The 26,650-nt window shown below is 42.5% G+C and overlaps 1 protein-coding gene across 11 annotated transcripts in view; it reads left to right on the top strand.

Moving 5' to 3' along the window:
- ATP2C1 (ATPase secretory pathway Ca2+ transporting 1) overlaps positions 1-25,504 on the top strand; it is a 143,642-nt gene extending 118,138 nt beyond the window's left edge. For all 11 annotated transcript variants that reach the window (XM_056800253.1, XM_007505110.3, XM_056800256.1 and 8 more), the window contains 10 exons: positions 7,699-7,869; positions 10,318-10,415; positions 12,243-12,293; positions 13,166-13,332; positions 16,652-16,720; positions 17,371-17,487; positions 18,119-18,266; positions 18,878-18,973; positions 22,406-22,547; positions 24,296-25,504. In XM_056800253.1, the coding sequence (XP_056656231.1) occupies positions 7,699-7,869; positions 10,318-10,415; positions 12,243-12,293; positions 13,166-13,332; positions 16,652-16,720; positions 17,371-17,487; positions 18,119-18,266; positions 18,878-18,973; positions 22,406-22,547; positions 24,296-24,441 (1,205 nt within the window). In that variant the 3' untranslated portion in view covers positions 24,442-25,504. The remainder of the gene's footprint in view (positions 1-7,698; positions 7,870-10,317; positions 10,416-12,242; positions 12,294-13,165; positions 13,333-16,651; positions 16,721-17,370; positions 17,488-18,118; positions 18,267-18,877; positions 18,974-22,405; positions 22,548-24,295) is intronic.
- The last annotated feature ends 1,146 nt before the right edge of the window (positions 25,505-26,650 follow it).

Raw genomic sequence — 26,650 nt, 5'->3', positions numbered from 1 at the left:
TAAAAATTTTATGTATGAGAGATTACCAAAACAAAGTGATTTTATTGGTTTGGCCTCTCTTCTTGCACTGATTATAATGTTTTAATTTGGATACTCATACTTTGTTGTTGTTTTTTTTAAAAGGTTGATCAGGGAAAGGGAAGACAGACAGAGGAAGACAGAAAGAACATAGTTACAACTTCTTATATAAAACAAGTATTCTTGAAACCCTTTTCATCATTTTTTAAGCCCTTACCTTCCATTTTAGAATCAATACTGTGTATTGATTGTAAAACAGAAGAGTGGTAAGGGCTAGGCAATGAGGGTTAAGTAAATTGCCCAGGTTCACATGGCTATGAAGTATCTGAGACCAGATTTTGAACCCAGGACCCAGAACCTCCAGGTTCTAGGCCTGGCTCTCAATCCACTGAGTCACCCAAGTGCCCCCTCTCGCCTCCCCATGATTTTTCAATAGAAAACTTTTTTTTTTTTAGTGACTCGTTTCAAAAGGAAACCAGTATATAGAGCTTTTAATTAAAAATATCTAAGTATGTTATGATTTTACTTGTAAATTGATACGTTAAATCTATCAGCATTTATGAAATACCTACTATGTCTTGAGTGATAACTATACCAAAAAAAGGCAACAAATGATCCTTGCTGTCAAAGAACCCATAGTCTAATTGGGAAGACAACATGCAAACAACTCTTTATAGACAGGTCAATCCAGAATAAAATAGAGGTGATCACAGAGGGAGGCCCTGTAGCATTAAAGAGGATAGGATAAGGCTTCTTGTAGAAGATGGGATTTTAGGACTTCCGGTTAAGATGGCGGCTTAGAGAAAGCTGAAGTTCAGATCTCCGGAAAACCCTTCCCGACCGATCTCAAACTAGAAGCTCCTAAGGCACCGAAATTCAAAACGATCAACAGCACAGACCCTGGGAACCCTCCTCCTGGACCTGGACCCGGTTCAAAAGGTACGGCTCCCCTTAAAAGCCAGAACCCGAGATCCCTCGGACCTCAGGGGTAGGAGCGCAGAGTCCAAGGCTCCAGGAAGCGGCAGCCGCGCCGGGCTCAGAGAGCAGGGTCTGAGGAACAACAACCCTCAGGGTCTTCTACCCAAGTCCCAGTCCGGGTGAAAGTTACTGCCTGGGGCTTCCGCTGCAAAGAGCCGGTCGGTCCGGGTGAAAGTTACTGCCTGGGGCCTCCGCTGCAAAGAGCTGGTCAAAACAACAGCAACCCTCAGGGCGGGCAAGACAGCCTCACGGGCTGGATCCTGCTATCCAAGTCTCAGTGAAAGTCTGTGCTCTCGGAGCTTGGGGAAGCGGCAGCCCATCCCCCCCGCAGGCCGACGAAACAGCCTCAGGGCCAGGGATTCTGAAGGCAACTTCCGGAAATCGAGCCAGGGGGAGAGTGTGGCCTCGTGGTCCGACCCTTCCATTCCAGTTCCAGTGAGGCATATTCAGTTTAACCCAGGGAACGCTCATAGAACCAACATCTGCCCAGGACTAAAGCCTCTGATCACCAGACAAAGACAAGAAAAGCCAGTCCTCCACGTTCAGAGATGACAAACTCTACAGAAGCACAGAAGCCCCAAAATACCAAGAAAAATAAGAAGAAAGGGGCGACTCTGGACACATTCTATGGAGCCAAAATACAAAATACAGAGCAGATAGAAGAAGATATACAAGAAAATTCTCCAAAATCTTCCAAAGGAAATAGAAACTCTCCACAAACCCATGAAGAATTTGAATCAGAAAGGACCAAAAAGATGGAAGCCCTCTGGGAGGAAAAGTGGGAAATGATGCAAAAGAAATTCACGCATCTACAAAACCAGTTTGACCAAACTGTAAAAGAAAACCAGGCTTTAAAGCAAGAACTAATAAAGCAAAGCCAAAACACCAAGAAATTAGAAGAGAACATAAAATATCTCACCGACAAGGTGATAGATCTGGAAAACAGGGGGAGAAGAGAAAATTTAAGAATAATTGGACTCCCAGAAAAGCCAGAAATAAACACCAAACTGGACATGGTGATACAAGATATAATCAAAGAAAATTGCCCAGAGATTCTAGAACAAGGGGGCAATACATCCACTGACAGAGCTCACAGAACACCTTCTACACTAAACCCCCAAAAGACAACTCCCAGGAATGTAATTGCCAAATTCCAAAGCTATCAAACAAAAGAAAAAATCCTACAGGAAGCCAGAAAAAGACAATTTAGATATAAAGGAATGCCAATCAGGGTCACACAAGACCTTGCAAGTTCTACGCTGAATGATCGTAAGGCATGGAACATGATCTTCAGAAAGGCAAGAGAGCTGGGTCTCCAACCAAGAATCAGCTACCCAGCAAAACTGACTATATACTTCCAAGGGAAAGTATGGGCATTCAACAAAATAGAAGACTTCCAACTTTTTGCAAAGAAAAGACCAGAGCTCTGTGGAAAGTTTGATACCGAAAATCAAAGAGCAAGGAATACCTGAAAAGGTAAATATTAAGGAAAGGGGAAAAATGTTATCTTCTTTTACTCAAACTCTCTTCTATAAGGACTACATTTATATCAACCTATGTATACTAATATGTGGGGAAAATGTAATGTATAAATAGGGGGTAAAGAAAGACCAAATAGAATAATGGTTCTCACACAAAGATTCACAGGGGAAGGGGAGGGGAAGAAAACTCCTATAAGAAGGAGAGGAAGAGAGGGGGGGGGGTTTACTTAAACCTCAATCTCAGGGAAATCAACTCTGAGAGGGAAAAACATCCAGATCCATTGGGATCTTGAATTCTATCTTACCCAACAAGGGTAAGGAGAAGGGAAAACCAAGGGGGGGAGGGGGAGAGGGAGAACAAAAAGGGAGGGAAAGAGAGGGGGGAGGGGGAGGGAACAAAAAGGGAGGGACTAAAAAGGGAAACATCAAGGGAGGGGACAAGGGGCACTGATTCAAAGTAAATCACTGGACTAAAAGGTAGAGCCGAAGAAGAAAAGGTTAGAATTAGGGAAGGCAATCAAAATGCCAGGGAGTCCACAAATGACAATCATAACTTTGAACGTGAATGGGATGAACTCACCCATAAAACGTAGACGAATAGCTGAATGGATTAGAATCCAAAACCCTACCATATGTTGTCTTCAAGAAACACACATGAGGCGGGTTGACACCCACAAGGTCAGAATTAAAGGATGGAGTAAGACCTTCTGGGCCTCAACTGATAGAAAGAAGGCAGGAGTGGTAATCATGATATCTGATAAAGCCAATGCAAAAATAGACCTGATCAAAAGGGATAGGGAAGGTAATTATATTTTGTTAAAAGGGACTCTAGACAATGAGGAAATATCATTAATCAACATGTATGCACCAAATAATATAGCACCCAAATTTCTAATGGAGAAACTAGGAGAATTGAAGGAAGAAATAGACAATAAAACCATACTAGTGGGAGACTTAAACCAACCATTATCAAATTTAGATAAATCAAATCAAAAAATAAATAAGAAAGAGGTAAAAGAAGTGAATGAAATCTTAGAAAAATTAGAATTAATAGACATATGGAGAAAAATAAATAGGGATAAAAAGGAATACACCTTCTTCTCAGCACCACATGGCACATTCACAAAAATTGACCATACATTAGGTCACAGAAACATAGCACACAAATGCAAAAAAGCAGAAATAATGAATGCAGTCTTCTCAGATCACAAGGCAATAAAAATAATGATTAGTAATGGTACATGGAAAACCAAATCTAAAACCAATTGGAAATTAAACAATATGATACTCCAAAACCGTTTAGCTAAAGAAGAAATCATAGAAACAATTAATAATTTCATCAAGGAAAATGACAATGGCGAAACATCCTTTCAAACCTTTTGGGATGCAGCCAAAGCGGTAATCAGAGGCAAATTCATATCCCTGAAAGCTCATATTAACAAACAAGGGAGAGCAGAGATCAATCAATTGGAAATGCAATTGAAAAAACTCGAAAGCGATCAAATTAAAAACCCCCAGCAGAAAACCAAATTAGAAATCCTAAAAATTAAGGGAGAAATTAATAAAATCGAAAGTGATAGAACTATTGATTTAATAAATAAGACAAGAAGCTGGTACTTTGAAAAAACAAACAAAATAGACAAAGTACTGGTCAATCTAATTAAAAAAAGGAAGGAAGAAAAGCAAATTCACAGCATTAAAGATGAAAAGGGGGACAGCACCTCCAATGAGGAGGAAATTAAGGCAATCATTAGAAATTACTTTGCCCAATTATATGGCAATAAATACACCAATTTAGGAGAAATGGATGAATATATACAAAAATACAAACTGCCTAGACTAACAGAAGAGGAAATAGAATTCTTAAATAATCCCATATCAGAAATTGAAATCCATCAAGCCATCAAAGAACTTCCTAAGAAAAAATCCCCAGGGCCTGATGGATTCACCTGTGAATTCTATCAAACATTCAGAGAACAGTTAACCCCAATACTATACAAACTATTTGACATAATAAGCAAAGAGGGAGTTCTACCAAACTCCTTTTACGACACAAACATGGTACTGATTCCAAAACCAGGCAGGTCAAAAACAGAGAAAGAAAACTATAGACCAATCTCCCTAATGAATATAGATGCAAAAATTTTAAATAGGATACTAGCAAAAAGACTCCAGCAAGTGATCAGAAGGATCATTCACCATGATCAAGTAGGATTCATACCAGGGATGCAGGGCTGGTTCAACATTAGGAAAACCATCCACATAATTGACCACATCAACAAGCAAACTAGCAAGAACCACATGATTATCTCAATAGATGCAGAAAAAGCCTTTGATAAAATACAACACCCATTCCTATTAAAAACACTAGAAAGCATAGGAATAGAAGGGTCATACCTAAAAATAATAAACAGTATATATCTAAAACCAACAGCTAATATCATCTGCAATGGGGATAAACTAGATACATTCCCAATAAGATCAGGAGTGAAACAAGGATGCCCATTATCACCTCTACTATTTGACATTGTACTAGAAACACTAGCAGTAGCAATTAGAGAAGATAAAGAAATTGAAGGCATCAGAATAGGCAAGGAGGAGACCAAGTTATCACTCTTTGCGGATGACATGATGGTCTACTTAAAGAATCCTAGAGATTCAACCAAAAAGCTAATTGAAATAATCAACAACTTTAGCAAAGTTGCAGGATACAAAATAAACCCACATAAATCATCAGCTTTTCTATATATCTCCAACACAGCTCAGCAGCAAGAACTAGAAAGAGAAATCCCATTCAAAATCACCTTAGACAAAATAAAATACCTAGGAATCTATCTCCCAAGACAAACACAGGAACTATATGAAGACAACTACAAAACACTCTTCACACAACTAAAACTAGACTTGAACAATTGGAAAAACATTAACTGCTCATGGATAGGACGAGCCAATATAATAAAAATGACCATCCTACCCAAACTTATTTATCTATTTAGTGCCATACCCATTGAACTACCAAAATACTTCTTCACTGATTTAGAAAAAACCATAACAAAGTTCATTTGGAAGAACAAAAGGTCAAGGATATCCAGGGAAATAATGAAAAAAAAACATATGATGGGGGCCTTGCAGTCCCAGACCTCAAACTATATTACAAAGCAGCAGTCATCAAAACAATTTGGTACTGGCTAAGAAACAGAAAGGAAGATCAGTGGAATAGACTGGGGGAAAATGACCTCAGCAAGACAGTATACGATAAACCCAAAGATCCCAGCTTTTGGGACAAAAATCCACTATTCGATAAAAACTGCTGGGAAAATTGGAAGACAGTGTGGGAGAGACTAGGAATAGATCAACACCTCACACCCTACACCAAGATAAATTCAAAATGGGTGAGTGACTTAAACATAAAGAAGGAAACCATAAGTAAATTGGGTAAACACAGAATAGTATACATGTCAGACCTTTGGGAGGGGAAAGGCTTTAAAACCAAGCAAGATATAGAAAGAATCACAAAATGTAAAATAAATAATTTTGACTACATCAAACTAAAAAGCTTTTGTACAAACAAAACCAATATAACTAAAATCAGAAGGGAAACAACAAATTGGGAAAAAATCTTCATAGAAACCTCTGACAAAGGTTTAATTACTCATATTTATAATGAGCTAAATCAATTGTACAAAAAATCAAGCCATTCTCCAATTGATAAATGGGCAAGGGAAATGGATAGGCAGTTCTCAGATAAAGAAATCAAAACTATTAACAAGCACATGAAGAAGTGTTCTACATCTCTTATAATCAGAGAGATGCAAATCAAAACAACTCTGAGGTATCACCTCACACCTAGCAGATTGGCTAACATAACAGCAAAGGAAAGTAATGAATGCTGGAGGGGATGTGGCAAAGTAGGGACATTAATTCATTGCTGGTGGAGTTGTGAACTGATCCAACCATTCTGGAGGGCAATTTGGAACTATGCCCAAAGGGCGACAAAAGAATATCTACCCTTTGACCCAGCCATAGCACTGCTGGGTCTGTACCCCAAAGAGATAATGGACACAAAGACTTGTACAAAAATATTCATAGCTGCGCTCTTTGTGGTGGCCCAAAACTGGAAAACGAGGGGATGCCCATCAATTGGGGAATGGCTGAACAAACTGTGGTATATGTTGGTGATGGAATACTATTGTGCTCAAAGGAATAATAAAGTGGAGAAGTTCCATGGAGACTGGAACAACCTCCAGGAAGTGATGCAGAGCGAGAGGAGCAGAACCAGGAGAACATTGTACACAGAGACTAATACACTGTGGTATAATCGAACGTAATGGACTTCTCCATTAGGGGCGGTGTAATGTCCCTGAACAACTTTCAGGGATCCAGGAGAAAAAAAAACACCATTCATAAGCAAAGGATAAACTATGGGAGTGGAAACACCGAGAAAAAGCAACTGCCTGAATACAGAGGTTGAGGGGACATGACAGAGGATAGACTTTAAATGAACACTCTAATGCAAATACTATCAACAAAGCAATGGGTTCAAATCAAGAAAACATCTAATGCCCAGTGGACTTACGCGTCGGCTATGGGGGGTGGGGGGGAGGAAAAGAAAATGATCTATGTCTTTAACGAATAATGCTTGGAAATGATCAAATAAAATATATTTAAAAAAAAAAAAGAAGATGGGATTTTAATTGGGATCACAAGGAACCCAGGAGATGGAGACAGAGAATTCTAAGCTTGAGAATCAATCAATTCAAATGCATGGAGTCAGGAGAGGAAATGACTCTCTAAGGAATAGCAAGGAGAGCCATGTCATTAGATCACTGACAGTTTTATATTTTAATAAGAGTAAAACTTACTAGGATTTGAAATGATCAATTAAGGGAATTCTTCTTGACCTATTTTCATGCTCTATAGCCATGTTGGCAACCCTATGGCATGCGTGCCGGAGGGGGCTGCTTCCCTCCCCCTCTCCACTGTGCCCGAGAATATTCCTTACATGATCCGCCTCTCTCCCCACCAGCCAATGGGAGTGCTTCTTCCCTCCCCTGCCTAGGATAAGGGGGGAGGGACACACACAGGTGGCGTGAGGATGTATTTTGGGCACTTGGATTCTAAAAGGTTCACCATCACTGCTTTCTGTGCTGATAGATATATTTGAATTGGTGTCTTTTAGACTCATATTTCTTTTCCTTGAAGTTTGTCATTTCTTTCACAGTTCTGGCCTTGGCTTCTGGCCCTGACTTGGGACAACTGACATTTCTGGGCCTGGTGGGAATTATCGATCCTCCCAGAACTGGTGTGAAAGAAGCCGTTACCACGCTCATTGCCTCCGGAGTGTCCATAAAGATGGTGACCGGAGATTCCCAGGAGACTGCGATCGCCATTGGTATGTGGTCATTCTTACTGTTTGGAGAGGTCAATATGACTGGTGTGTTCTTAAGTGGTGACATCCGTGTCACAAGAAGATTGAGATGTGACCATGAAACAGAAACCAATTCCTCCTCCCAGCCATACACCCCGGTCACACAGGCTATGAATATTCAGAAGAAAAGATGCAGGAGCATTAAATAATACTGGCAGTGTTAGCACTAGTCTGGAGGAGTCATTTGGAAGCCTCGTAATTATGCAGCATTCATAAGGAGTTAGGAAATTGTCCAGATAGTCTTCGCTTCAGCTTATTGTGCTTATCAACTATAGGAACGATAATTAGAAGACCAAAGAAGGTGTTACTTGGCCTTTGAGTTTTCAGAACCCTTCCATTCACAGTCTGGTCTGATAGCCCTGCAGGGATGGGTCAAGAAAGATTCTGTTCCTCCTTGTCCAGGCACAGACAGTTAATTGACTGATCTGAAGTCCTGTAGTGCCACAGGAGCAGAGTCAGGATAAGCCTTCAGCTTCGCCCCACCTGCCTCGCTGTCTAGGTCTCGGGCATTTTCTTAATTTTGGCGTTTGCTAAGAAGGCCTAAAATATCCTGAGTTTGCCTTTTAATTTATGTATGGGCTTTAAAGCATATTACTATGTGCCTTTACCAGAAGAGGCAGTTGGTATTCCCATTTTTTCTCAGGAGCCCGGAGATCTAGTTAGAAAACGGAAGGCCAAGTCTTTCCTTTCATTTAGTAACTGTCAAGTCTACTGGCGCGAGCCTTATTTTCTATGTATGCAAAATGGAGATGAGATTGCCTTGTCTGCTTCATGGATTTTGTGAAGATCAGTTGAAATAGTGGGGTGAAGTGCTGCCCACTCTATCATGCCTTGTGCAGAGCCAGTTATTCCATTCAACATTTAGGTAATGTTGAATTTTAGAGATCCCTGTGCTAGCTATTAAGGATGCGAGTCAGACCTGGCATGTGGAGTCTGTCTAGGAAATGATCATTGACTTCATTCTTGAAGAAATTGTGTTTTTCATACTTCCAGTGGCTTGTCCCATAGAACCCTTTATTTCAACACTTTTTAAATTCGTTGACCTTCATTAGGGGACTTTAACAAAAGGCAGGCTTTGGGAGTAGAAAAAAGATGATGTTTTCTATGTAACAGATAATGAACTGACTGGTTATCTGCTGCTTTAAAGAAATCTGATGTGATGAAATGGCGCTTTATTGTTTAGGATCAGAGCCAGTCAGAGTTTTGTATCAGTAATATTACTAAGACCATGTTTACCTTTCTAAACTAATGGAAGCGGTTCAAAACTTGGCTGCATGCATTTCCATGCAATATGAACAAAAGGTAATCAGCAGTTCATTCTGCTTGTTGTACTAATTTCAGATCATTGTCATTTCATTTAAACAAGTTTCTGTTAGCCACCACTTATTTTTATTAGTTGCCCTTGGATATAATTCCTGAATATAAAGTCATTTGTAAAGTCTTAGTTGGAATACTATCTCTGCCACCTGAGTGGGCAGGGGGGAGCTCCCTGGGTGTGATTTTGGATGGATGGCATAGCCCATTTGGGCACAGGAAGTGCTGCGGTCATCTCCATCTTCAGACCCTGTGAGAAAGTCAGCCTGCTCATCGCCTAAATGGGGATTGTCTACAATGCAGGAGCTTGATGCTGATTCAGAGGAGTTATAGTTTTAATATCGAAAGATTTTTGATATGGCATGTAATTCATTTAGGACTGTTTAAACGTTGGGCCTCAGATTTTTATTTTAGATTATTCTTAAAAGAATCTATAATCTCTCTCAGGGCTTACTACATCCCAAGTGCTGGGATTCAAACAAGAAGCAAAATAGCTTCTGCCCATATTAAGCTTGCACTCTATTGGCCTTTCCTCTTCTGGTGCAGAGCCCAGCCTGTCAGTGCCTTCTCATTTTTCCAGATCCTGACCCATTAGACGATCCCTGCAGTATACCAGAGGTGTCTTCTCTGTGTTTTGGCATTTTGTGGACACCAGGGCTTTGCTCCGACCCTTGCTTTTTGCGCTCATTGGCCATCCTCTACTTCAGTCAGAGATGTTTGCCATATATTTCAGGCCACTTTTCACAAGGAATTGTTAGTGGATGATATTCTGTAGCCTGTTTTAGTCTACCAACAACCAATCAAGCATTGGTCACCTATTCTCTGGCACTATTCTAGGTTCTGGGTCCAGTGACAAAAAATAAGACGATTCTTGCTCCTGAGGACTTTATGTTATTTCATTTTATAATTTATAGCTATGTAGTATCACTAAATACTCTTATTAAAAGACTTGTTTTGTGCCTCAAAAATTAAAGAAAAATCCAAAGGCTCAGGGTGCTAAAATGAGTTGAATAAGATGGTCATCCATTGAGTACATCATAGTGGTCAGCTGTTTAATTTGCTCTCCTCCCTTTCTGCACCCCCCAATTTTTTCTGTAGCCAGTCGCTTGGGGTTATACTCCAAAAATTCCCAGTCAGTTTCAGGAGAAGAAATCGATACAATGGATGTACAGCAGCTTTCACAAATAGCACCAAAGGTAGGTTTCAAAAGCAACAACATTTTATTGCATTTTTGATTTTTAGAAAGGGGGATATGATCTTTTAAAATTTAATTTTTGAAATTCAATTTTATTTTCAATTCCAAATTAGCTCTCTTCTCCTTTCCCACCCATTGAGAAGGCAAGAAAAACAATTAAATTATTTTCATATGACAAATTACAGATAAGTACAGTCAAAAGCAACAAAAATTTAATAGTGTAAAGGGTGCATCACAAACTGGAATCACTTAGAGGGGAGAAATGAAAAGTTCCAGGGGAAAAATTCTATGTGACTAAAATAGTACATTAGCTCTTAGCTTGGGTAGGTGTCACTGGTGAGAATGAAGGAAGTGAAAGAAAAAGGAGAGGGATTGGGGTAAGATAAAGTAGTAAAGCAGTAAAGCTAGAGAGCGAACCCCCTTTTGGGAGGAGAAGCCTTTGTTGCCTGCTGCCTGGTCTGACATGGCCTATAATTAGAGCCCAATGGACCATGGCATCCTGCCATTCTTTGGGACCTTATGGAAAGAGCTAGAATGCTTTCCTTGAAATAGATCCTTGCCTGTCTTTCACTGGCCATCCTTCCTTGTCCCTTAGTTAGATTGACCTGATCCCAGATTCTGTGAGCACTAATCAGGTGCATCCTGGCCTTTTCCCTGCCCTCCATTGTTACAGTTATCTTATGGTTATGATTATTAAATACTAATGCCCACTGTGTACTAGAACTTGATATTTTAGATGATAAGAGTGTCTTGCTTTCACTTTTTCCCCTTTTCTGAGTCTCTTTCCTCTCTCCCCTTCTCCTTAGCATCTGTTTTTCTCGTTTCTTCTCCCTGTAACACATTTTAAAATAAAATTAATGTAACAAGTTCAATAAACATTGATGGGTGTAGAGAGGGTTACCACCTCATCTTCTCTCACCCAATTGCAAAATGAGGCTAATGTACCAAAAAATCACTAAAGTCCTTTCATATCTGTAAATATATCTTACATACCTATGAATTTTATAGATAATCTTAAAGATACTTGATTTTATCAATATTGTTATTCATTCTACCAGGACAAGCCTCCTTAGGAGATGTGGTATTTTGTGAGTTTCTGTGAGGATGGGCTCAGTAGTTCCTTCTTAGATTTCTGAATTTTTGAAAAGGAAAAATACTGATAAGTTATCATTATAATATCATAATTATGTTTATATGTATATATAATTCTCATATTATTGTCTTTGGTACTGTGGATTATTGACATATTACTTCTCATTGGCATTAGACTGTCACTAAAATTGTTTCCTTTTTGGAAGAGATTTGAAGGTCTAGATAATGGCAATAGAATGAAATAATGACTAGAAGATAGGATGAACATGTAAAGGAAAGAAACTTAAGCTTGAATAAAAAAGAATCAGTAAAGACTTTTACATTATAGGAAAAAACTTTACAGGAGACTGCAAGAATCACTAACCATCCACTTTCTAGATCCACTAGCAGTAGAAGGAAGGGAAATGGACCTTTGAGCTAGACATAGGAAGATCGCAAGTAACCATAGGGTATAACCAGTAGAAGTTTGTTTGTTTTTTAACAACTTAAAGGGAGGTTTCAACCTGTTGCTGTATTTATTGCTTAAAAACAGAGAGACCAAACCGAGTGTCTTAGGATGGCTCCATTCCTGTAATTTTTCTTGCCACAAATGTCATAGAAAGGAGTACCATCTGTGACATACCTTTTATGCCCCAGTTTCAGTCAAGTGAGGCCAATGAGTAATAAGGAAGGGTGAGTGATGCACTCCTTGGCTTTTCTGTGGAACTGAGATATCCGCGTTTTGCTTTCCCCTTAGGTTGCCGTTTTTTATAGAGCCAGCCCGAGGCATAAGTTGAAAATTATCAAGGTAGGTGCCTGATGCGGAGAGTTAACATCCGCTCGCTTTGCTTGCTGCTTAGTACTCATCGCTCAGTAAGTTTGAGGTTCATATACCTGGGCTACCTCTGTGACTGGAAAGTGGCAATGGGTTGGGCTGAGGATATAAAGGACTGAGACGAGAAGTGTGAGCAGTATCTGAGAGAGGCCCCCTTGCCTTCGGGGCCTCAAGCCGAGCTGCTCTTTCTTCCTCTGGACACAGACGGGGATGAGCGTCTTTGTACTCTTGTCAATATGTTGCTTCTGTTCTAAGGGCTTCAGAGGGGTAAGAGTGACTCGGGTCCTGTGACAACCATCCACCCTGGAAGGAATCTGAGCCTAGCCTAGCCTGGTCTGACCCAGCCCCAGGGCCCGGCTGCTTTGTGAGTCAGCCCAGCCAGGATCAAAGAGAGTCTCCATGTGGCTGTGGCTGCCCATGACAGAAATACAAAGATTCCGTTCTTTTGAGAATATTAGCATTACTTTGAATTGAGACCTGTTACATGAAAGCTTGGCAATGAGAAACAGATGATGTTAAATAAAAAGTAAAATTGGAGAACAGAGTTAACAGATGAAGGAAAATGAAAGATTTGGGAGAAAATGACTACAAAATGCAGCAATTTTGAAAAAGAGTCAATTTTAAATTGATAGGAAAGAAAATGTATGTTTCAAGAAAAGGCCAGAACTAGGAAGCTTATTTGGGGGAGGAAAGAGGAAACGGTCTAATTTGGATCTTAGTAAAAGAAATTTCATTTCTGTTGGTTTGATGTTAAGCATAGTATGACATCATTTTGGAAATGGAGAGATTTACTTCTTTGCCTGTGTGGAGAAAACATTTTTACCAGGTTCTGTTTTTTCCCCTAGTCCCTCCAGAATAATGGCTCAGTTGTAGCTATGACTGGAGATGGAGTGAATGATGCTGTTGCCTTGAAAGCTGCAGATATTGGGGTAGCAATGGGACAAACTGGAACGGATGTTTGTAAAGAAGCAGCCGATATGATCCTAGTGGATGATGATTTTCAAACAATAATGTAAGTTATATTTTTGTAGGAGTTATTTGAAACAAGTTTTTCTCCCCCTCTGCCAGGGAATTCCATGAGAAAACTATGAGTTACTTGAATATTATCATCTAAATGGATTTAGATTACCTACTAGAATAGAAAAAATAAAACTTCTATTTTATATGCAAATGTATAGCATTTAGTTTCTTTCTCTCTCTCTCTCTCTCTGTCTCTCTCTCACTCTCTCTCTCTGTCTCTTTCTTTCTTTCCCTTACCCTCCATCTTGGAATCAATACTGTGTATTGGTTCCAAGGTAATGGGGTTAAGTGACTTGTCTAGGTTCACACAGCTGGGAAGTGTCTGAGGTCAAATTTGAATCCAGGACCTCCCATCTCTAGACCTGGCTCTTACTCCATTGAGCTATCCAGCTGCCCCCATTTAGATTCTTGAATATAAATTCTTTTCAGTTCATCATTCATTGTAAATATTTAGTACCTGTTTGCAAGTTCTTTAGGCAATATACCTGTTGTAGTATTGCCTACCTTAAAAGGGCTGAAGATTAAATTATTTTGAAACTGAAATGTTGCCCTCACACTGGGACAAAACTGAGGAATACAAAAACATAATTTTCCAGACATCTCCCCCCCCCCTTTGAACTGTGAACATTTCTATTTTAGAAGAAATTTAAATTTTGAGAGAAATAGATGAACATTTGTATCTAACTAGTCTGCCTATTAGGTTTATTTGACTGATTGTACTTACAAATATTCCAACAGGTTTCCCATCCTGAAAGCAAAACCTTCTATACACCTTGCTACTTTTCTCTGCTGTCAGAGCACTTTCTTATCTGTAAAAATACAGTAATGATATTTGGACTACCTACCTTCCAAGGTTGATTGTCTAGGACCTGAAAATGAACCTAAGTGAGTCATTATATCACAAAGAAAAAAATGAGAAATTTGGTATTGTACAATTAACAATACCATGTATTTATATAGCCGTTTACTGTTTTCAAAGAATTCACATTGCTAGTTTCTCATTTTATGCACAACTCTTTAGAATAAGCAAGGCAAGTCTTATTCCCAGCTTTTGGGAAACTGAGGATCAAGAAATTAACTGACTCACCAACTTTCTCCAAAGTTACCTATCATTTCCTAGTCTCCAAATGCTCTGGCCTTTTCTCATTTTCCATTCCCCTTGATTTCCCTGCAGCCTCTGATGCTGCCAAGCACCATCTTTTCTTTGATAGTCTTTCTGGGTTTTGGGGACCACACTGTCTCCTGGGTCTCCTCTGGCCTAGCTGACTTCTCTTTCTTAGTCTCCTTTGCTAGATCTTCATCCAGATCATGCCTTATAACCTTGAGGGTCCCACAGACCTCTATCTGGGGCTCTCTTCACTTCTCCCTCTATATTAGTTCACTTGGTGATTTTGTCAACTTCCATGGATTTCATTTCCATCTCTATGCTGATGGTTCTTGAATCTGTCTGCTGGTCCTCATCTTTCTGCTGCCCTCCTGTCTCCCATCTCCAACTTTCAGACATCTTAAACTGGATGTCTCACAGACCTCTTAAAAATCAGTATGTCCAAGATAGAACGTATGATCTTTCTCCCTCAGTCCCCTGCCCCACCCCTTCCCTAGTGCTGTGGACAGCAGCACTCTCCTCAGGCCCGTGGGCTCACAGCCCAAGAGTCTTCCTGGACTCCTTAGTTGCCACAGTGCAGGCTCTTACCCGGCTCTGTCATTTTCAGCTTTGCATCATCTACCCCCTTCTCACATTGAGACAGACCCTCTTCCCCTCACACCTGGACTCTTGTAATAGCCTGCCTTGTGTCTCTTCCCCTCCCGTCCACCTCCATTCATTCCCTTAAGTGGTTTTCCTAAAGCTCAACTGGTCATGCCATTGCCTTACTCAGTAAATTCCATGGCTCCCTGTGGCCTCTAGAATCAAATGCAGAAACTTCTGTTTGGCTTTCAAAGCCCTTCATAATCCAGCCCCTCTTCCCTTTCCCGTCTTCTTACATTTTACTTTTTGTTGTGGACTTTTGAATCTTGGGACTGGCCTCCTGGAGGTTCCTCACATAAGACCCTCTTTCTCTTGATTCCAAACATTTCCTTTCTCTCTTTCCCATTCCTGGAATGCTGTTCTTCAGGCATCTCCCCCAGTGGCATCCCTGGCTTCCCTTTAAGTCCTAACTAAAATTCCATAGTGTGCAGAAAGCCCTTCCTTATCCTATTAATTATTTCCTGTTGATACCATATACAGTTTGATTTGGATATGTTTATTTACTTATTGTCTCGTTATTAGATTATAAGCTCCTTGAGGGAAGGGACTGTCTTTCTTTTGATTGGCTGTATCCCCAGGGCCTGGCTTAATAAGCACTTTATTGACTAATGATTGGTAACAGCTAATAAGTGGTTAACTCAGTGAGTCAGGAGTTGTCTTTCAAAGGGCGTTTGTATTAATAAATAATGAATGAGTAAGAAGTGGTCAAGTCACAACTCAGAACAGAAGTCTTAGGTATGAACTCCCTCCCTTGTCCTTTCCACAAACTAGCCTTGAGTAATTCGATGGGTCTGTAATCTTCCCGGCTCCTTGATCTTTACAGTGGCTGAGGTCACAGCTTGCCCCCGCGTTCTCACCTTGCGCCTCTCCTGTCCACATCTCCTACATATCTTCCTTCCACAGGGCTTCTTCCTAGATTGTTGAGGACCTCCCATAGTTCTTTTAGCATCTGGCAGGTTCTAGGGAATCCCATGGGTTCTCCCTTGGTTACCTTTCCTGCCATTTGACCAGCCCCTCTCATCTAGTTATCCATCTCTCTTTTGGACATCCATTAGGGTCCCTAATTCAGACAGTTCTATACTGAAAGGGATTTCAGACTCCCCCTTGTTCTTTGGGGAACCCTCACCTTTAATTCTAGATCCTGCTGCACTATTTATATGAACTTTGAGTTTAGAATAGAGTAGGCATAACTAGATGTCTGCTGTTAGAGGATAAATACCTTGAGCTCAGGGATCATATCCTTAATTTTCCTATATCTTGTATAGAGTTATGTTTAATAAATATTTGTGTAATCGAATTGAGGTGGGACAGAGTTCTTTAAAAGGCAGATTTTGATGATACCAAGTAAGTGTTCAATGTGTTAGAAATTCATTTATTTTCCAAACATATTTCCTAGTTTAGGATTTTTTTAAAAGAAGATTTGTTTTGATCCCTTTTGTTTTTTGCATAATACTTAGACTTCCTTGTTTCTCTTCTCTCTCCCAAAGAGCCATCCCTTAATACTAGGTTACATTTGAACTCACCTGATGTGATAGAAATGTTTATGCTATTTTTTGTGTTTTAGGTCTGCAATTGAAGAAGGTAAAGGGATTTACAATAACATTAAAAATTTCGTTAGATTCCAGTTGAGCACGTAAGTTGTTACTATTGTTTCTCTTTTTTTTTTAAGTTAAGTAAGAATTTTAATGCAGAATGCTTAGAAGTGGCTGTTCTCTGTTTCTGGTGTTAGGTCCACATCTGAATGCTTAGGAAAGTAGGGTAAGATTGAATTACAAGATACGGTTCATTTGCATAGTCTTAATAGCATCATCAGTACGTCCTCCTCATATTAGAAGTGTCCACATATCCAACATTATTTGCAGGACCTTTGTCTTTATAATCGTGTTTAGCATTAATAAGTAAAAGGTCTTTATAAGTGATTAGCTTTTTGTCATTAATTAACCCAATTGTTTATGATCCTTAAACAATGTTAATTCTCTAACTCTACATTATCACCAGTTTTAAGGTGCTTAGGAAATCTGGGAATTCCTGGTTGGAATCAAAGCAAGTTTTTTTTTCTGTTTATCTGAGGTGTGATCAGAAGCTGTATTAAGAAGTTTGTTGTTGTGTGTTCACTTTTGAGCGTTTGGTCTTCAAGTACCTACTATGTTTGCATCTGAGAGCTTATCACCATTTTATTAAGAAATTTGTCTTAAAAACAACCTAATTGTTACAAAATTAGTCTTGTATGATCAGCAGGAACTTACCATGCTTACGACTTTATTTATTGGCTTCTTTCAACAGGAGCATTGCTGCATTAACTTTAATCTCATTGGCTACATTAATGAACTTTCCCAATCCTCTCAATGCCATGCAGATTTTGTGGATCAATATTATTATGGATGGACCTCCAGCTCAGAGGTAATAGGCTGTTTCATATGGGATATGGAAAAACAAAGGTCTTATCCACTTAAAACTATTGAACTATTTTTATATGGTACATTATTTTTCCATGATATGATTCTTTGTTCTCTGGGAATTTCTATATTTACAGTGATGTCTTAGTGGAGTTCATTATTAAGGTATCTGGGTTCAGGCCTGAACTCAGCACTGACTTTCTGAGTGATGGTTGGGGAGAGAGTATCAGTTGGGTCCTCCACAGTAAAAGGAGAACTTGGTTCGTAGGAGAGCTTCTGGTGAGAGAAACAAGGGACCGATTCCGTGGCAATATGTCAACATAGTCACGTCCTCTAAAGAACTAAGCCTTAGGTTATTTTAACCAACTTTTAAGAAATTATTTTCTGCATACAGAATCTGGCCAATTTATGAAATTTATAACATCCGATTAATATTGAAGTAGCATTGTATATTCCTCAGGGAGTACTCTACATGTGTATGGGTGCATAGGAGTCATATATTAGGATTATAGCATTTCAATAATAATAATGCACAATTTTGTTAGTATATAGTCAGTATTTTGGGACTTGGGTAGAAATCACAAATGTGGGCCTCCAGCATTTGAAATCATTTGATTTTTCTGTTTGCTTTTAAGCCTCGGAGTAGAGCCTGTGGATAAAGATGTGATTCGTCAACCTCCGAGAAACTGGAAAGACAGCATTTTGACCAAAAATTTGATTGTTAAAATACTAGTTTCCTCTATAATCATTGTGTGTGGAACTTTATTTGTCTTCTGGAGAGAGGTATGAATACAGAGCAAGACATTCCCATCCTCAACAATTATACTCAGATTAATCACGAACTGTAGGATTCTTAATGCTACTAAAACAAGACTCTAGAAATGAAAGGAGAGGGATATTGTGGGTAAAGAAATTAAACAGAAGATGTTTTAGAGGCCCTGATTATATCTCTGCTCCTTCAGGGTGGACAGGGCAGCCAGCATTTTAACTGTACCTTTTGTTATTTGGTAATTTCTTAAAGTTTTCCCGTTTCTCTTTTCCTTTCTAGCATAAAAAATGGAGCAGGGCCTAATTATTTAGGGTTCTTCAGAGATTTTTAAAGATGGCAACCTTCTTTACACTAAATAGCCAATCAGAGAAACTAAGTTTGTTGAAAATGTCTACTACAAGAACATCCTGCACATTTTCTTAGAATGAGCTTGTGCATTTGCTCCTGGGATGATTTATTTAAATGACTTTAGATAAATTTGGTTAGCTTATTTTAATGTTTTGTGCCTTAGAATGCAATTATTTAATAAGACCATAAGGGAAATGCTTCTTCTGTAAAACTCATGTCAAATTCAGGCATTCAGTGCAGCCACTAAGGAGGCTGTTTCCCTGTTTTCTCTTGGCAGCTACGGGACAATGTGATAACACCTCGAGACACAACGATGACTTTTACTTGCTTTGTATTTTTTGACATGTTCAATGCTCTCAGTTCCAGATCACAGGTAAGTCATTGACTTAATAATTAGGCAGCTGGTTTAGGGGGCTTTTCTATTAACGTGGCTAGATTTGTGGTTTGGATCCCTCCCAATCTGTGGTCACACACTCCAACCCCAAGTAGCTGTCCTACAAATTCCTATCATTGGCTATAAGTGGGAGTAGGAGAGAGTTGATGAATGGTTAGTTCAGACCTTTAGCACAATGGACAAACAATAGAGTCTTTATCTATATCTATTCCCTACAAATGTCAGCCTTGTAGGTAGTCCAGTGGCTAGAGCACTGGATCTGGTGTTGGGAAGACCTGAGTTCAAATCTAGTCTCAGATACTAGATGTATGACCCTGGGAAAGTCACTTTAACTCTGCCCAAGTTGTCCTGTATGTAAAATGAGGATGATTATAGCCCCTCCCTCCCAGGGAATGAATGAAATATTTTTAAAGGGCTTTACAAACTTTAAAGTGCCAGATAAATTGTAGATAGCTAGGACTCATAGTTGTGTCATATATGAACAATGGTATAAATTTTTCATATGCCAAGCCAGACATAGATGCATACAAGCTCAAGTGCTCTAAAGGATTTACTCTTTTGGTGGAAATACATTTTTTTTTTCTCCTTAAGTGCTAGAGTGATGGTCTGAGGTTTGGGTATTTAGTTTGGACAGTTTGAGGTATTTTCCTCATGTTTATTTTTCCCAGGTGAGATGCATTTCTGTAAGCCTTAAGGGTTTTAATAGACATTGTCCTGAAGTCTTGATAAGACAGAATGGCTTTACAAGCCTCAAGTTAACAGAATGTTCTCTATTCAGTAATTAGTGTGCAGATAAGAGACCAAGCAAGTGGAGGACCTGAGCTGCCAGCTGGGCCTCTGCCACCTTTTGTTTTCCTTTGGCCCTTGTAGCTGACTTTGTTACTCCTGTTTTGTAATGCTGTCAGTGTACCTGTAAGCACAGGTGCATCCATTTGGGTTAGATTAGTACAAGCCATTCGACCCTCAAATTCATTTTTTGAACTTATGTGCAGTTCTGTTCCATCATCTAAGACTTTTTTCATTTAAATTTTTGAAAAGCACATTAGATAAAAGAAGAAATGGAAAAAATGAAGTTGAAAATTTTTTATCTGATTTCCATCACCAACAAATGTTTTAAAAAATTACTTTCTCCTTTCCTTTAACATATTTTAAAGCATGATCTGGGATGATGGTGAAGCAGTGCACCCTGTCTGAAAATAAATGCAAATAATTCAAGGTTGAAACAAAGTTTCTAAAAGTTCAGAGAAATTCCTTTAAATATGTTCATCTCTATAGCACCCTGCCTTGTTAATTTCGAAGCATGGTCTTATTTCATTCATCTTGACTGAGGAAAAACACTTTGAATTATTTCAAAGAATTGGGCAATATGCTATTCATTGCTCTCATCAATAAGAGGTATGAACAGAAGCTAAGGCAAAGTTGTTACCTAGTAGGAGTAATTAAGGAATGTGCTTTAATGCAAAGTCAGCTTTTTGTGTAAATAGTGCATTAATCATATGTCATTTTGTTTTTAAATATGTTAGGATCCTAGAATGATAGTTCTCTGTGTAAAAATAATCAAATGGTTTGGTTATATTTCCTAGGCGGGCCATTTTTTCATAGCCTGACTAGTTTCCTTTCTACCATGTGAATTAGTACAAATTCTTATTAAGGGTATTTTATTTAATGAAGTCTTCTTTTGTGATTTCTATGTAAATATTCACAAGTATGGTTTAATTTTGAGAAGTCATTTTGACTTTTTTAGTGTCATTGGCTTGTCAATAGGTAGAGAGATGTAAGATTTAAAATGGTTGTCTGCCATAAACTGTTATAATTAAAATGGTTGAGGTTGTAAACTGTAGTGAGTTAAAATGGTGGAAGATACAAATTATGATAGATATAAGAGTGGGTGAGTAAATTGTGACCGCAGGAAATATGTTTTCACTACAGTGTCTTGTTTAAAATCAAATATAAGGTGGTCGCCAGGGAAATATTCCCAATTATGAATATACCCAAGTCAACTGGGTTTTATAGAGACTTTAATTAATAATACAATGAGGAATTAAAGAAAGAGAGAGTAAGAAAGGAATAAGTATGAAGGGCCTTAAGCCAACATGGCCTAGACCTGAGTCTTAAGAGAGAGAGATCAGTCAGTCAGTCTTTTATCACACACCACAAGGTCTGTCTAAGGAAGGATTCTAGTGACACCAGGCCAGCTCCATCTGAGCTGACTTCACCAGAGAGAGTTCCAGCCAGAGTCCTCCTTAAAGAGAGATCCAGCCAGAGACTGTTTTAAAGGGCCTCTCTCCAGAGCCTCCAGAGGGACAGAGTCCCCTCAGAGGAGCCCCAGCAAGACCTCCTTAGAGATTGTCCTCCAAGAGCTTCCCTTCTCCAGAGCCTCTCTCAAGAGATTCTTCCCAAGCGATCCTCATAAGAGATCCTCCAAAAGGATTTCTTTCTTATATAGGGGGTTTTCTCCTATGTCACCTCTCCTAAGTTCATCCATCTACCAATCACTGTAGACGTTTTCTAAAGGACAACCCATTCTAAAAACACTGCTGGGTTGACTAATCCCTTTTGGAGAAAACCTCTGAGTAAGTCTGAACCAGAGAAAACACTGCTGGGTCGACTAATCCCCTCAGTAAGTCTGAACCAGAGAAAACACAGCTGAGTCGACTAATCCCCTCAAGAGAAAACCTCTGAATAAGTTTTCACCTCTTTGCTCCTGGCAAGTTTACAAGTTGCCCGACCTTTATAGGTACCTAGCATCCCATTGTATCAATTCTAAAAAACAGGCCTGGCTCAAAGAACTCCTTGCCTCATTATAAGCATGGGTCCAAGTACTTTCTTTGTTTAGCAAGGAGTTTTCTCTCCTAAAGCAGTCTTAAGTACGGGTAGAGTAGGGGTCCTCCCATAGCAAGGAGTTTTCTCCCCTAAAGCAGTCTTAAGTACGGGTGGAGTAGAGGTCCTCCCATTTCTGATCCTGGCGAGTTCTCACATCAAAATGGGGAATGTTTCCAGTAGGGAATTGTTCCAATTGAGAATTCCCTGATGGGGAAATTTTTAACATTCACAAGTCTGAGAAATTTCAAGATTTACAGAGAGGGGGACAGCTAGGTGGCTCATAGGCACGAGGGCAGGCCCAGAGGCGGGAGGTCCTAGGTCCAAATTTGATCTCAGACATTTACTAGCTCGGTGACCCTGGACAAGTCCCTTAATGTCAGTTGCCCAGCCATGCCTGCTTTTCTGCCTTGAAGCCAATACTTAGTATCGCTTCTAGACGGAAGGTAAGGACTTAAAGATAAGAGGAAGAGGGAGCGGGGGGCCAGGCCGTCGTGCAAGCGGGTCGTTTCTTGTGCCTTGCGTCTGTGGAGCCAGAGCTCGGCACGTACCCCAGGAATCACGTCCCTGCGCTTCTCTCTCTTTCCTCAGACCAAGTCTGTGTTCGAAACCGGCCTCTGCAGTAATAAAATGTTTTGTTACGCAGTCCTCGGGTCCATCATGGGGCAGCTCCTCGTTATTTATTTCCCCCCACTTCAGAAAGTCTTTCAGACGGAGAGCCTGAGTGTACTAGGTAAGGAGACGCGGGGCGGTCCAGGCCGTGGAGGCTGCGAGAGGCCCGTGACGGGGCGCTAGGCTGCCCCAGAGAGGCCGCTTCCCTGGAATGCAGCCCGGGCCAGGGAGGCTCTTTCTCTGGTCCGAGATTCCCTTCACACGAGCTGCTCGGGGCAGGCCTGGGGGTGGCTGTGAGGAGTGCAGACCAGCCGCCCGTAGCACCCCGACGGCCCCCCTCTGTCTCCATCTCTCACTGGAAGCCCCAACCCTGGGGTGGGGGTCACCCACGATGATCTGCCACGTGGGAGAGCATCCCCGACTGGCCCCCAACCCTGGGACGCTCACGAAGAGCTCCCTTGTCCTGTGATAGTTTGGGGAGGACTTTGCCCACGCTGGCTGGTGCACATGTTATCCTTTCCATTTTAAAGATGGGAACACAGAGGCTCGCAGAAACCGTGGGCATCCGGCTAGTACGTGTCCGGCAGGACCGAGGCTGCGCTGGGCCCTGTGCTGGCCTGCAAGTGGGGCCGCTGCCCTCTGGGGATACAAAGACAAGATGTTGGTCCTTGTTCTCCAGGGGCCGAGACCTGGAGTGGGGAGCCAGGCAGACCCGGAGCGGGGGGCCGGGGAGACCCAGAGCGGGATGCTGGGAGCCGGGCAGACACGGAGCGGGATGCTGGGAGCCGGGCAGACTCGGAGCGGGATGCTGGGAGCCGGGCAGACTTGGAGCGGGATGCTAGGAGCCAGGCAGACCCGGAGCGGGGAGCTGGGCAGAACCGGAACGGGGAGCCGGGCAGACCCGGAGTGGGATGCTGGGAGCCTGGCAGACTCGGAGCGGGATGCTGGGAGCCGGGCAGACTCGGAGCGGGATGCTAGGAGCCAGGCAGACCCGGAGCGGGGAGCTGGGCAGAACCGGAGCGGGGAGCCGGGCAGACCCGGAGTGGGATGCTGGGAGCCGGGCAGACACGGAGCGGGGAGCCGGGCAGACCCGGAGTGGGATGCTGGGAGTCGGGCAGACCCGGAGCGGGATGCTGAGAGCCGGGCAGACCCGGAGCGGGATGCTGGGAGCCGGGCAGACCCGGAGCGGGATGCTGGGAGGCAGGCAGACCCAGAGCAGGGAGCCGGGCAGACCCGGAGCGGGATGCTGGGAGCCGGGCAGACCCGGAGCGGGATGCTGGGAGCCGGGCAGACCCGGAGCGGGATGCTGGGAGGCAGGCAGACCCAGAGCAGGGAGCCGGGCAGACCCGGAGCGGGATGCTGGGAGCCGGGCAGACCCGGAGCGGGATGCTGGGAGCCTGGCAGACTCGGAGTGGGATGCTAGGAGCCAGGCAGACCCAGAGCAGGGAGCCGGGCAGACTTGGAGCGGGATGCTGGGAGCCAGGCAGACCCGGAGCGGGGAGCTGGGCAGAACCGGAGCGGGGAGCCAGGCAGACCCGGAGTGGGATGCTGGGAGCCAGGCAGACCCGGAGCGGGGAGCTGGGCAGAACCGGAGCGGGCAGCTGAGCTGGCTACTGGAAGGTGCTGGGGAGGATTCCCTGGAGCATTGGAGGGCTGAACCCGAGCTCGGGAGGCTCCTGAGGAAGGGAGGGCCTCTCCTGTGGACGCCCATGCATGTGCCCAAGGCTCCCTGTGGCCTGGGGGGCCCCTGAGCTCCTGGGCTTCCAGCAGAGACTGGCGGGAGAGTGCAGGGCATCCGCCATTGGGGCTTGTGGCCATGCGCCGTCCCCCCACGCGGGCCTCAGCTAACGGCTGGCTTCTGTCTCACAGACTTGCTCTTCCTGCTGGGCCTCACGTCCTCTGTGTGTGTCGTGTCTGAAGTCATCAAGAAGGTGGAGAGGAGGAGGGAGAGGGGCCAAAAGCACGGCCCGGCGTCCTCGTCCTCATCCTCGGCCTCCTCGTTTCTGGACGTGTGATGCAGCCTGCATTCTCTACTGGCCAGCGCCGAGCGACGGGCAGCAGCGGGTCGAGGACTCGCCGGGGCTCATCAGTGACCGGAAGGGCGCTCGACGCTCAGAGGGCGGCAGAGGCGGGATGTCCCCCTGCTGGGAGTCACCTATGAATTATGCAACTTGGATAGAATCGTCCTTGATTAAATTGGCTTTTGAGAGGGAACGCTATGAAGTATGGGGGAGGTTCATTGAGAGGAGGAGGAGGAGGACAGCGGCGAAGCCTGAACCACCTTCTGCACTGACGAGGTCTGACTGTATACATAAACTGTCCGTCTTAGATATAAATATTTTAGTTCTTTTTTATTTTTAAATATTGTATTACTTCATGGTGGTGGGGCTTTGTTACTAATACACGAATAAACTTCACCGTTGAAAAGGCGTTCTCTTTGGTTTAGACTCAACGCAGAGGCCCGGCGTGGGGGCCGCCCGCTGTCGGCCGCTGCATTTCTTCCTTCTTTAGCCGTGTCCACAGGGCCCTCGGGGTCAGGGGTTGCACCGGACGTGACTGCCGTCAGACCGCTGTTCTCTTTTCTTTCTTTTTGTGATGGAAATGCCTATACTGCGATCGGAAGTCCATGTTTGCTTTTGGTACTGTGTCGATGCTCGTATTTTCTTTGGACATGTGAATTCGGCAGAATGTGGATCATGAAGCGGCCGCCATGAGGACAATCCAGTGGCTTCTCTCGCCTTTCTGTAGCTGCACCACATGTTCCGCTGAGCAGTGGCTGAAGATGTGTACGCCGGTGGGGGCTCAAGTCTGTAACGGATTGTATTCATGTGCTCCAGACGGCCTCCTCTCTTCGGATCAGGATATCCTTCATCACACAGGCTCGTCGTGTCTTCAAGTCTGAGACTTGCCGCAAGATTTTCAGCCTGGATAATTTTTTACTTGTATTTAATTGTGAACTTTAATGATCCTCCTGTAACTTTTCATGTGGCCTTTCTTTAAATAGTACGTTCTGTTTTTCAAAGCTAAAAGAAGAGTCATTAATTTAGATATAAATAAAGGATTCCTTTTTGCCCAGGAGAGAGGTCATTCCATGTACGTTTGGTATCGAGCTCCCGGGGTCCCTTCGAGCCTCCGCTGCATGTCGTTCCCCCCCCCCCCCCCTTCTCCACCATTTGCTTTCTACATTTCCAATCCTATCTGAGTAGGCAAATTGGAGAAAGCATGGGTGATTTGCTTTTTGAATACTTGCATTCCTTCTCAAAACTAAGTTATATAACAAACACACTTGGAATAGGTATTCAGCTTTGGGTGCCAACAAGAGTCAAAATGGGAGATTTGATGCGGATTTTCCGACTCCCTGCTCACCCCGCAAAGAAATCTTAAGTATTTATTTAGTTTTTCTTGAACGACTCCACTGTATCCCCCACCCCATCCCCCATGTAAATAGCATTCAGAATACTTATAAAGCATGGGAGGACCCTGGGTTAGTCTCAAGATTAAATAATAAACATTAAAACCTAAATAATTGTTCTTGGGAGATGACCCGAGTGTAACATCAAGAAGCTCTGCCCTTGGACGGACTCCCGGGAGAGCTCCCAAGCCTCGTGCCCAGCATCTCAGGCCCGACATCCCCGTCAAATGCCAAATGCCGAGGGGCTCCCCTCTGCTTCATTTCAGTTTATGCCCTTAGCTGGGAGTCCGAATGTTTTATCAGATACCCACCTTTGAGGAAACTCTGGGTCCCAGTTCATCCGTGCCAGAGTTTGGTAGCCCAGAGCGCCGGTCATTTTCTCCCTTTGCCTCGTGGTCCTTAGACGTGACGTCCCCGATCAGAGTCAAGGCGGCGATGAGGCTGCCCGTCCTAGTTCTCAGGGAATAGGTGGCAGGTTTTTTCCCCTTATCAATGGTGCTCAGACAACGCTGTCTCCCCGATGTCCTTGTAAGTCCGTATTGAAAACAGTCCGTTAAAATGTTCATAGCTCTAGTACATAGAGCCCTTCTCCCGCGATGCAGCACTGATGTCCACCGGGGGTCGTTGGCTAGTTGACCTCCTACCACAGAGCTCGTGGAGGCCCTCCCCAGTTTCACGAAGGACCTGTGAGGCCAGGAAGAGGAGGACTTTCAGACTAGGCTCAGGGAGATAAGTAGAACCGCATTATACAACACTGGCCTTGGCGTGGCCAAGCAACATTCTTGGGGAGGTTCAGGTGGGGAACATGATTC

The sequence above is a fragment of the Monodelphis domestica genome, chromosome 5 (genome assembly GCF_027887165.1).
Source record: "Monodelphis domestica isolate mMonDom1 chromosome 5, mMonDom1.pri, whole genome shotgun sequence".
In the NCBI taxonomy this organism is placed as follows: Eukaryota; Metazoa; Chordata; class Mammalia; order Didelphimorphia; family Didelphidae; genus Monodelphis; species Monodelphis domestica.
This window is presented reverse-complemented; position numbering and strand designations above follow the sequence as displayed.